Source organism: Jaculus jaculus, chromosome 10 (genome assembly GCF_020740685.1).
Source record: "Jaculus jaculus isolate mJacJac1 chromosome 10, mJacJac1.mat.Y.cur, whole genome shotgun sequence".
NCBI lineage: Eukaryota > Metazoa > Chordata > Mammalia > Rodentia > Dipodidae > Jaculus > Jaculus jaculus.
Window position 1 is genome coordinate 109,172,405 of NC_059111.1, and position 12,248 is coordinate 109,184,652.

The window sequence follows — 12,248 nt, forward strand, 5'->3', positions numbered from 1 at the left end:
CTGAGATAAATTGTAAGTGAGAAAACACACTCTTAGCTGTAAGGACAAATTAGAAATGTTGGGTCCAGGTATAGCTCAGTGATAAAGTGTGTACTTAACACCCATGTAGCCCTGGGTTCAATCTATATATATGTAATTTTTAAAATGTTTAAAAAAAATATTTTAGCTGGGCATGGTGGTGCATGCCTTTAATCCCAGCACCTAGAAGGCAGAGGTAGGAGGATTGCTGTTTGAGTCCACCATGAAACTACATAGTGAATTCCAGATCAGCCCCCAGACTAGAGCAAGACCCTACCTCGAAAAACCAAAAAAAAAAAAAAAAAGTAATAAATTAAAGAAATACACACACACACACGTATAATTTATTTACTAAGGGGGCCAGAGAGAAAGAGAGAGAGAGAGAATGGATGTGCCAGACCCTCAAGCCACTGCAAGCAAACTCCAGACACATGTACCACCTTGCAAACTTTGCATGGGTATTGAGGAATCAAACCCAGGTCCCGTGACCTTACTGGAAAGCTCCTTAACTGCTAAACCATCTCTCCAGCCCAATTTTTTGTTGTTTTTTGATGTAGGGTCTTCCTCTAGCCTAGGCTGACTTAGAACTCCCTGTGTATCCCCAGGCTAATGTCAGATTTGTGGTGATCCTTCTGCCTCTGCCTCCAGGTGCAGGGATTAAAGGAGTGTACCACCACCCCCAGCTCAAGTACCATATTTAAAAAAGAAAGGGGGTCTGGAGGGATGGCTTAGCAGTTAAGGAATTTGCCTGCAAAATCAAAGGACCCAGGTTTGCTTTCCCAGGACCCACATTAGCCAGATGCACTAGGGGCGCATTCATCTGGAGTTCATCTTCAGTGGCTAGAGGCCCTGGCATGCCCATTCTCTCCCTCTCTCTTTCTCTGTCAAGTAAATAAATAAATATTTTAAGAAGAAAGAGGGCTGGAAAGATGGCTTAATGGTAAGGCATTTGCCTGCAAAGCCAAAGGACCTCAGTTCAATCCTCCAGTACCTGCGTAAGCCAAATGCACAAGGTGGCTCATTCATCTGGAGTTCGTTTCCAGTGGATGGAGGCCCTGGTGCACCCATTCTGTCTCTCAGTTTGCCTCTCTCTGTCTTTCAAATAAATTAAAAAAATAAATAAATATTTAAAAAAGAAGAGCTGGGCGTGGTGGCACACGCCTTTAATTCCAGCACTTGGGAGGCAGAGGTAGGAGGATTGCTGTGAGTTCAAGGCCACCCTGAGACTCCATAGTGAATTCCAGGTCAGCCTGGGCTAGAGTGAGACCCTACCTCAAAAAAACAAACAAACAACAACAAAAAAAATTTGAAAAAGAAAGATAGCCAGGTGTGGTGGCACACACTTTTAATCCTAGCACTCAGAGGCAGAGGTAGGAGGATCATTAGGAGTTCCAGGTCAGCCTGGGCTACAGTGAGACCCTACCTCAAAAAAGGGGGGCGGGGCTGGAGAAGTGGCTTAGCAGTTAAGGCACTTGCCTGTGAAGCCTAAGGACCCAGGTTCAATTCTCCAGTACCCACATAAGCCAGATGCATATGGTGGCATATGTGTCTGGAGTTCATTTGCAGTGGCTAGAGGCCCTGACATGCCCATTCTCTCTGTGTATCTGACTCTCTCTCTCTCTCAAATAAATATATATATTTTTTTAATTTTTATTTATTTATTTGAGAGTGACAGACATAGAGAGAAAGACAGAGGGAGAGAGAGAGAATGGGCGCGCCAGGGCTTCCAGCCACTGCAAATGAACTCCAGACGCGTGCGCCCCCTTGTGCATCTGGCTAACGTGGGACCTGGGGAACCGAGCCTCGAACCGGGGTCCTTAGGCTTCACAGGCAAGTGCTTAACCGCTAAGCCATCTCTCCAGCCCTCAAATAAATATATTTTTAAAAAGAAAAATAAACAGAATTGTCAGGGAAAGAAAAACAACTGCATTTAGATTGACCAAAAGTATGAGAATACATAAAAACAAAGTACATTTGAAGACACTTAGGCTAGAAAAAAGCCACGGGTGGTACTTTTCAGCCATCGGGAGGTAGCAACAGAAGAATTGCTATAAATTTAATGTCACCCTAATCATATAGTGAGTTGTAGATAGGGTTACACAGAAAGATGGTCTCTCAAGCCAAGGGGGAAAAAAAGGGAAGCTGTGATAGAGTGTATACAAAAATGTTGTTAGACAGGTGCCCTTCCTCAAAGGAAAATAATAATGGGATTAGAATAGGAGTTATATAGATGGTTTAAAGCTTTGTCATTACAGAAAGCTTTTTTTTTTGTTTGTTTGTTTGTTTGTTTTGTTTTTTCGAGGTACGGTCTCACTCTAGCCCAGGCTGACCTGGAATTCACTATGGAGTCTCAGGGTGGCCTCAAACTCACGGCAATCCTCCTACCTCTGCCTCCCGAGTGCTGGGATTAAAGGCGTGCGCCTCCACGCCCGACTCAGAAAGTTCTTGAGTAGAGCTAAAAATAATATGGAGAATATTTATTATTCCTTTTTCAAATAGAACATAAAGAAGTACATCCTTCAATTTCTGATAATTTGCCACAGGCCCTACAAGTGCCTGGATTAGTCACAGCGGCCCTCTGCTGCGCTTGTGTGAGCAGTTGAGAGCACGGGGCGGCCTGCGAGCGCAGGGTAGGAACACAGGGTGCTGGAGAGGCAGCTGTTGCCAGATGTAACTTTTGAGTCTTCCTTTCAGATGAAGAGCTTGTCATCAAGGCAGAAGACCTTGCCAGAGCCTCCTTGTGCCCTGAAGTTCCAGTCACCTTCTCTGCTCCTCCAGCAGCAGCAGCAAAGGATGCTTTTTCAGACGTAGCTTTCAAAAGTCAGCAATCTGCACCCATAACACCTTTTGGACGTGCAGCCACTGACTTACCTGAAGCATCAGAGGGACAAGTGACTTTTACTCAGCTAGGAAGCTACCCACTCCCACCTCCAGTCGGAGAGCAGATGTTCTCATGCCACCACTGTGGCAAGAGTCTCAGCCAAGACATGCTCATGACACACCAATGCAGCCATGCTGGCGATCATCCCTTAACTTGTGCTCAGTGTCCCAAGCACTTTGCTCCACAGGTGGACCTTGGCAGCACCTCCCAGGACTTTGCCAGTGAACCACCACCCACCTGCCCACACTGTGCCCGGACCTTCACTCACCCCTCACGACTCACCTACCACCTCCGTGTCCACAACAGTACTGAACGACCTTTCCCCTGTCCTGATTGCCCCAAGCGCTTTGCTGACCAAGCTCGATTAACCAGCCATCGGCGAGCTCACGCCAGTGAGAGGCCCTTCCGCTGTGCACAGTGTGGCCGGAGCTTCAGCCTGAAGATCAGCCTCCTGCTGCACCAGCGGGGACATGCACAAGAGCGCCCCTTCTCCTGCCCTCAGTGTGGCATCGACTTCAATGGGCACTCAGCTCTTATCCGCCACCAGATGATCCACACTGGCGAGCGACCCTACCCATGCACAGACTGCAGCAAGAGCTTCATGCGCAAGGAACACTTGTTGAACCACCGGCGGCTGCACACAGGTGAGCGGCCCTTCCAGTGCCCACACTGTGGCAAGAGCTTCATCCGCAAGCATCACCTCATGAAGCACCAGCGCATCCACACGGGCGAGCGGCCCTATCCCTGCGCTCTCTGCGGCAGGAGTTTCCGCTACAAGCAGACACTCAAGGACCACCTTCGGACTGGCCATAGTGGAGGCTCTGTGGGTGATAGGGACCCCTCCACACAGCTGCCAGACCCACCTGGTCCACTCTTAACTGGGCTTGAAACTTCTGGCCTAGGTGTTAACACAGATGGCTTAGAGACCAATCAGTGGTATGGGGAAGGGAGTGGAGGGGGAGTTTTATAGATCTGTGGCCTCTTATCTGTTCACAGCCAGACAGAAAGTCAGGAAGACAGCCCACAAAGCCCCTTCACCACCCACAGTAATTATTACTGGGTACATAAAGGAATTTGGGGTGTTCTACACTTGGCTAGAGACATGCTTGTGTTTTGGAACTTGCCAACAGAACCAGAATACCACATTTTGAAATCCAGAAAGAACTGGAAAAGCATCCAGCACCTCCATCTTTTCAAAGGTATCACAGAAGCAGAAGTTACCAGTATTTCAGAGAGGTTGGAGAGCAAGATTTGGCCTCTGATCCTCCTTTCACTAGGTAGCAGAGTGAAAGTAGCCTGTGCCTCTAGGTAGAAACAGGTTCATGGGAAAAGCCCCCCCGAGCATGAAGCCCTTATAAGGCATGAGGGTGTCCAAAGTCTCACTGATTCCTTTGCGGTGAGCTGATTGTTGGAATCCTGTGCTGTAGCTACTGTTACGTTGCTTTACCCTTGAAATCAGCTAAGCTCTGTTCACGCCTGTGTAGTCAACTTTCCCTGAAACTGGTGACTCAGACCACCTTCCTAGGTCTAGATTCCATCTGCTAATACATTTTGTTTAATGTTGGTGAACAAGAAAGCTGACATTAATATCTTATTTAGGGGGACCTTAGCTTTTAGTAGCTTGCTTTGAAATATTCCAGCTCTTATATGGCTTTTAAGTGGCCAGAAACCTTTATGAAGGCCCTGATTAGAAAATTGGGAGAATTCTCCATCCAGCTTCAATATCCTCAGACCCTAAGCAGCTGGCACAACTGACAGAACAGCCTAGAGTCTGTGTCTGAACCATGATTTTAGAGTCCTTGATGTCAAATTATTCCTTATCTTTTCCAAGCCAATACGTTGGCTTTTCCATATCTGGTGTCTTTTACTTGTAGCCGTCAAGAACAAAGATCACAGCATTTTCCAGAAGCATTAAGGAGTTTCAGAAAGTGCATTGCATTGTACTCTCAGGGCTTTTGTTTCCTCAATAATGTAATAACAGTATTGTAATGTGGCACGCTTGAGCCATCAGAGAGAGGGACCATCCCCGTTCCCTGATCCTACTGCACTGACAGTTGGAGCAGACTGTGACCCTTCCTCAACCACTAATGTGCTATCATGTAGACAGGGGCAGCCTGTGTTGCCTGTTTGAGTGACCTTGGCTACCATGTGTTCTTTCATTGGAGTCCCTTAATCACTTAGGAGCATCTGAACCTGGATCTGCTCCTAGGTGTCTGTGCAACTGGGTTGGGTCCTTTTCTCTTTACAGCTCTCACATTTTCATCTGCAAAATAAGGCTGTTGAAAGCAAGTAAGCCCCTGGAAATTTAAAAAAAGAAAGAAAAAGCTTGTACTACAGTTCTTCTCTGCCAAAACCCTGTCTCTAACTCTGGCTTCTGTCCAGGCAAAGCCAAGTGAGACAGCAAAATCAAAGCAGAACAGTTCTTGTAGAAACTTGATGGAAATCAGTTTGATTTGTTTTGCTTTTACTTGGATTCTGAGATGGAAGACAGAATGCAAAACCCCTTTATCTTGGGCAGAAAAAGTTGTTTTTTTTCCCCTACACCTTTGTGTATCCAGAATCATCTATGATGCCTGGAATAAGGTCTGGGTCTATTAGACATAAACTACCTTGATGAGTAAGGAAGGAACCTGCTTCTCCATATCACTGAGTCCAACCTTTCTGCCTTCTGTGTGACCATGCTAGGAAATGGTATTTGTGCAGTTATGTATGCTGCTGGGAAGGCTCTGTCTGAACATGCTCTTCAGGATTCTACATGTATAAAACACTATTCTATGACACTTGCAATGCAAGGGACCATGTGTATGAGACATGGTCTGCTTTCATAACAACTTTGTAGGCAATGAAGTAACCCACAGGGCCAGGCGTGGTGGCGCACACCTTTAATCCCAGCACTTGGGAGGCAAAGGTATGATGATCACTGTAAATTCGAGGTCAGCCTGAGACTACATAGTGAATTCCAGGTCAACCTGGACTAGAGTGAGACATTACCTCAAAAAACACAATGAAAAAAAATCCACAGGGATAGACAAGACAGATGATGGCAAACCCTGGTGTATTGGAATGAAAAACTATTAGCCAGAACCTAGGTATCCCATAGGAAAAATTGGGAGTCCTGGAAATACCCAAAACAGCATTATGACCTCATTGGTGACTCAGAAGTTTGAATGAGAGATTTGCATCTTGATTCCACTAACTAAAAAGGAAAAAAAAGTCAAAGACTATCAGAGGTGGTAAGCTTTTTCTTGATGGAAGGAAGCATCTGCTAGGGAAAGCTGAAGAGATCCCTACACTAGGTGTGATGTGGGGTTAGATAACACCTAAAAGTGATTTAACTCAAAGTTGACCAGGATACTAAGTGGGTAATGAGAGATCTGTGCACTAAAATGTCACAGATGGAGCAGGGCGAGGTGGCGCACACCTTTAATCCCAGCACTTGGGAGGCAAAAGTAGGAAGATTGCCATGAGTTCAAGGCCACCCTGAGAATACAGAGTGAATTCCAGGTCAGCCTGGGCTAGAGTGAGACCCTACCTCACAAAAACAAAAAATGTCACAGGTGGATTCACAGCCCTTTCTATAAGGAACTTTAGCCAGCAGGAATCTAAACTTTGGCAAACATTACAGTTCAACTACCAACCAACCAAGCAAGAGCTGTACAATCAGATATCAGGTGATGTGCAGATCCATTCCAGAAAGAAGTACGTGGGGTCCTGTCCATAGCTGTTCAAAATCAGGAAGTTCAACTATTGTACAAGCCAGTTCTTCTCATTCACCGGTCCCTTAATCAGGTCAAACTTGTTTGTTCACCAAAGATTCAAAAATGGATTGTTGGAAAAGGTAAGGTGAACTCCAGCAGAAGTTCTCCTCATGTGGAGAGCTCCTTATTTCACCCAGTGTTCCTGAGAGAAGCATATGGTTAACCCTGCAGTTAAGCACTTGCCAGAGGCTTAGCAGTCCTGACCACACACTGCAGTAAAGAGGAAAGCCCAGAAGTGCCCTCATCAGTCTGCCCTTCTTAGAGTGCATCCAGATGTTAACTCTAACCAAGTTTTTCATTCTCACCATTCGATGAACCTCTGGCTCAGCCACAAGCTGCAAAAACAAATGTAGGTTGGTTGTCTAGAAAGTGGAAAATGATTCTGATCCCTTTTTTCTGGACATGTGATAGAAACACCTTAGTGTTAGCCTCTAGAGAGCCAAGTTCTACATCACCTCCCTCACAGTGTCTGCAAAGTGTCTGATCGGTGCTCCACTAGGCTTTTCTTGAGAGATGGTGCCCATGCCTACCTTAACCAGATCCTGTGGTTCACTAGACAATAACAAATGTTCACTATCTTAGTCTCACAAGGCTCCTTGATGGAGAGAGAAAAGATGCCAAAGTTCCTTTATTCATTCCAATGAGATGGAAGTGCCAAGTTTATGTCAGACTTCCTCTGAGGAAAGGTGGGATACCCGTCCTCTGTATCTTAGCTTCTTAACAAAGTCTTGTTGGGCGTGGTGGTACACACCTTTAATCTCAGCACTTGGGGCAGAGGGAGGAGGATCGCTGTTTGAGGCCAGCCTGGGGAAAAAAAGACTTGTCAATTGCCTAATGAGTAAAAGCACACCTTATCCCCTAAAAAGGATCTTACAGATGAGGGCCTCTGATGTCATCAGACATGATTTCTCTTTTTTTAATTTGCCTCGAGTGCTGGGGTTAAAGGCATGTGCCACCACGCCCAGCCTTAGGTATGATTGTTTTTATGGATACATTTGACCCTGCTGAATTCACTGTTCTTTGTAGCAGGGGAGCAGTCATTTCTCACCTCATGTGTATATACAGAGGCCCATCTTTGGAGAAGTTGCAGGCTTCTACAAATGAAATCAAATGGGGTGCAGCAGACAGTGCAGGGCCTTAAGTGTAACTGTGCAGGTTAGTACAGTATTAATGACTAAGAGCAAGGACTAGATTCAAGTCTTAACATAAGTAATACAACAGGTCTGTTAACTATCTGGAGCCTTAGTTCCCTTATCTATAAGATGGGGATAAGACCCATATAAAAGAGTTTAGCCCAGAACTTACAACACAAAGAATAATTTTACCAGCCGGGCATGGTGGCCCACGCCTTTAATCCCAGCACTTGGGAGGCAGAGGTAAGAGGATCACTGTGAGTTCGAGGCCACCCTGAGACTCCATAGTGAATTCCAGGTCAGCCTGGGCTAGAGTGAAACCCTACCTTGAAAAACCATAAAAAAAAAAAGAATAATTTTACCGGACAACTTGAGAGATCGTAAAGCCAGACTCACCTGGAGGTGGCCAGAATCAAGAATCCAAGTTTGACTGGGTGTGGTGGTTCACACCTGTAATCCTAGCACTCAGGAGGTTGAGGCAGAAGGATCACAGAATTCCAGGCTAGCCAGGAAGCCAAACATTGTATCCAAAAACAAAAAGACCTGAGGTTCTCAGCAGAAACATATGATCATTGTCTATGTAAGCTATTTGTCCACCATCTTGTATTTCGCATCATTTTTAAAAATATACATTTAAGCTGGGTGTGATGGCACACACCTTAATCCCAGCACTAGGTAGGCAGAGGTAGGAGGATCATTGGTTTTGAGACCACTCTGAAACTACATAGTGAATTCCAGGTCAGCCTGAGCCAGAGAGAGACCCTACCTTGAAAAACCAAAAAAAAAAAATATATACATTTATTTGAGAGAGAGAGAGAATGGGTGTGCCAGGGCCTCTAGCTGCTGCAAATGAACGGTTGTGCATTGGGTTTACATGGGTCCTGGGGAATCAAAACTGGGTCCTTTGGCTTGGCAGGCAAGGGCCTTAACTGCTAAGCCATCTCTCCAGCCCAATCTTTTTTCTTTTTTTTTTTTTTCCCTGAGATAAGGATTCACTCTAGCCCAAGCTGACCTGGAATTCTCAAATTTATGTCTGTCCTACCTCTGCCTCCCAAGTGCTTGGATTAAAGGTGTGCACCACCACCATAACCAGCTAAGAATAACCTTTATTTATTTTTTATTTAATTTTTATTTATTTGAGAGTGACAGACACAGAGAGAAAGACAGAGGGGGAGAGAGAGAGAATGGGCGCGCCAGGGCTTCCAGCCTCTGCAAACGAACTCCAGATGCGTGCGCCCCCTTGTGCATCTGGCTAATTTGGGACCTGGGTAACCGAGCCTCGAACCGGGGTCCTTAGGTTTCACAGGCAAGCGCTTAACCACTAAGCCATCTCTCCAGCCCAATCTTTTTTCATTTTTTCCCTGAGATAAGGATTCACTCTAGCCCAGGCTAACCTGGAATTCTCAGGGTAGCCTCAAACTTATGTCAGTCCTACCTCTGCCTCCCAAGTGCTTGGATTAAAGGTGTGCACCACCACCATAACCAGCTAAGAATAACCTTTTATCAATATTTTTTCCTTTGAATTTTCGAGACATGGTCTGGGGTATCCCAGGCTGGCCTTGAACTCAATATATAGGGAAGAGTAGCCTTGAACTGATTGGTTCTCCTGCCTCCACCTCCCAAGTGCTGGGTTTATAGGCTTGTGCCACCATGCCCAGCTTTTGATTTTTTTTTTTCCTGTACCTGGCAGCTCCCATAAGTTTTCGCATGCCATGACTGTATGTGTCTCTGATTCTCCTTAGTTTTAATTTTATAATTGGGATTCTGGCACAACTCCTCTTTGGGGTTTATTCTGGCACAGTAAACTAGAGAGAGTAGTAAGTGTTTTCTGGCCCCTGCCTTAATATGTAGACCCAGTAGATTTGTTAGGGAATAGGCAGAGTACGATGTTTCAGTACTACCTGCATGGAGATAGTATGTTAGCCCCTGTCAGGGCTTCTTCAGAGACTTCCTGTTGTCCCGTAAGCCAGGCTATGTTGTCCGTCTTGCAGAAGAAATCATTTGTCACTTGGAATCAAAGAGTGTTGTCCCTTTCTGATCTGCTCTGGGTTTGTTAGTTTTTAATTTTTTTTAATATAATTAATTTATTTTTTGCTTTTTTGAGGTAGTGTCTCACTCTGGCCCAGGCAAACCTGGAATTCACTATGTAGTCTCAGGGTGGCCTCAAACTCATGGAGATCCTTGTACCTTTGTCTCTGCTGAGATTAAAGGCATATGCCACCGTGCTCTGCTCTAATTTTTTTTTTTTTAAATAGAGTCTCACTCTAGGCCAGGCTGACCTGGAATTCACTATGCTGGTCTCAGGCTGGCCCTGAACTCACAGTGATCCTCCCACCACTGCCTCCCAAATGCTGGGATTAAAGGCGTGTGCCACCATGCCCAGTGTTGCAGTCCGGTTCACACTGCTGGTAGAAATCACCCAACCAAGAGCAGCTTCTGGGAAAAAGAGATTTATTTTGGCTTACGGGCTCGAGGGGAAGCTCTATGATGGCAGGGGAAAACGGTGGCATGAGCAGAGGGTGGACATCACTCCCTGGCCAACATAAGGTGGACCACAGCAACAGGAGGGTGTGCCAAACACTGGCATGAGGAAACTGGCTACAGCACCCATAAGCCCGCCCCCAACAATACACTCCTTCCAGGAGGTGTTAATTCCCAAATCTCCATCAGCTGGGAACCTAGCATTCAGAACACCTAAATTTATGGGGACACCTGAAGCAAACCACCACATTCCCACTCTGGCCCCCATAAACTGATATCCATATGTGATGTAAAATACAATGCACTCAGTCTGACTTTAAAAGTCCCCATAGTTTTTATCAATCCCACTGATGTTCATACATCCCCATAGTCCAAGATCTTTTCACTGAGCAATAATACTAAAAAATAACCTCAAAAAAACCATAATGGCACAGAATAAATATTCACACTGCAAAAGATGGCACTGGGCATAGCAAAGAAACATTCAACCAATACAAGATTTAAAACAACCAGGGCAAACATCTGTAGCTTCAAGTCCAACAACTCTAGCCAGTGACAAATTTTCAAGTCCGATAATTCTAACCAGCAACAAGTCTCTGGTATTCCAATTCCGCCTCTCCAGCTAGGCTACTCATAGTCCTGGAAAACTTCATTAGGGCTGGCAGCTTTCCTTAGTAGCCATCTTCTGGTCCCAGCATCTCCACTGGGTCTCCACTGCAATCCACAGTTCATCATCATGGCCCCATGGGGTCTCCGTGCAGACAACCAACAAACCTGCTTCACACTGCCCATGGCCATTTCCAAAACACAAGACCATGTTGCAAACTCAATGACCCTCTTTCCAGCATTTCTTTTTTTAAAAAACATTTTTTTTTTAATAATTTTATTTATTTATTTATTTGAGAGTGACAGACACAGAGAGAAAGACAGATAGAGGGAGAGAGAGAGAATGGGGGCGCCAGGGCTTCCAGCCTCTGCAAACGAACTCCAGACGCGTGCGCCCCCTTGTGCATCTGGCTAACGTGGGACCTGGGGAACCGAGCCTCGAACCGGGGTCCTTAGGCTTCACAGGCAAGCGCTTAACCGCTAAGCCATCTCTCCAGCCCATCCAGCATTTCTTATACTCCACAATACCAGGTAGGGTGCCAATTTGTTAATCCAGGAGGGAATAAAGCAGACTTTGAAGAACAGGACACTCCTTCAGCACTCAGACCCCTTCAAAAGAATTGACATTCTTCCTGTTGCCCCAGCACAGGTCAGCTAGCCCAGTCTCTCAGTTGCAGCTGAATGGGCAACAGTTCACCCAAAGATTTTTCTTCTTGTGCCATATCCCTCTGCTCACACCAGTTCATTTCTCCGCAAAGCAACCCTGCACAACTTCTCAGGACACGGGCATAGGAGCAAACTTCTCACACAAACTGCTAGCCCAGTCCAAGCAAAGCTCGTACCCTCACAGTCGATAGTTCTTACTGCATTCAGGTCCTGCAGCTCAGACAAGATCAGTCCATCAAGCTGTACTTACAGCACTGCAAGGCATCTCTTAGGCCAAGGTTTCAACTCCTTCCACATTCCTCTTGAAAATCAGCTCCAAAAGGCCAAAGTCACACAGTCAGGCATCTAGCAGCAATCCCACTCCTCAGTACCACTTTACTGTTGCAGTCCAGTTCACATTGCTGGTAGAAATCACCTAACCAAGAGCAGCTTCTGGGAAAAAGATTTATTTTGGCTTATGGGCTTGAGGGGAAGCTCCACGATGGCAGGGGAAAACCTAGCATTCAGAACACCTAAGTTTATGGGGGACACCAGAATTAAACCACCACACCCGGCTTCAAATAGGTTTTTAATGACAAGAGTCTCACCATGAAGCACAGTCTGGCCTGGCCTCAAACTCACAATTCTCCTGTGTTAAGTCTCCCAAGTGCTGGAATTTTAGATGTATGCCATCATGCCTGGTTATGTGTGCTGGGTAGGTACTCT

The 12,248-nt window shown here is 45.7% G+C and overlaps 1 protein-coding gene across 2 annotated transcripts in view; it reads left to right on the top strand.

Annotated features, from left to right (window-relative positions):
* Positions 1–5,520, top strand: part of Znf398 (zinc finger protein 398) — a 32,071-nt gene extending 26,551 nt beyond the window's left edge. For both annotated transcript variants that reach the window (XM_045160945.1, XM_045160946.1), the window contains exon 6: positions 2,713–5,520. In XM_045160945.1, the coding sequence (XP_045016880.1) occupies positions 2,713–3,869 (1,157 nt within the window). In that variant the 3' untranslated portion in view covers positions 3,870–5,520. The remainder of the gene's footprint in view (positions 1–2,712) is intronic.
* The last annotated feature ends 6,728 nt before the right edge of the window (positions 5,521–12,248 follow it).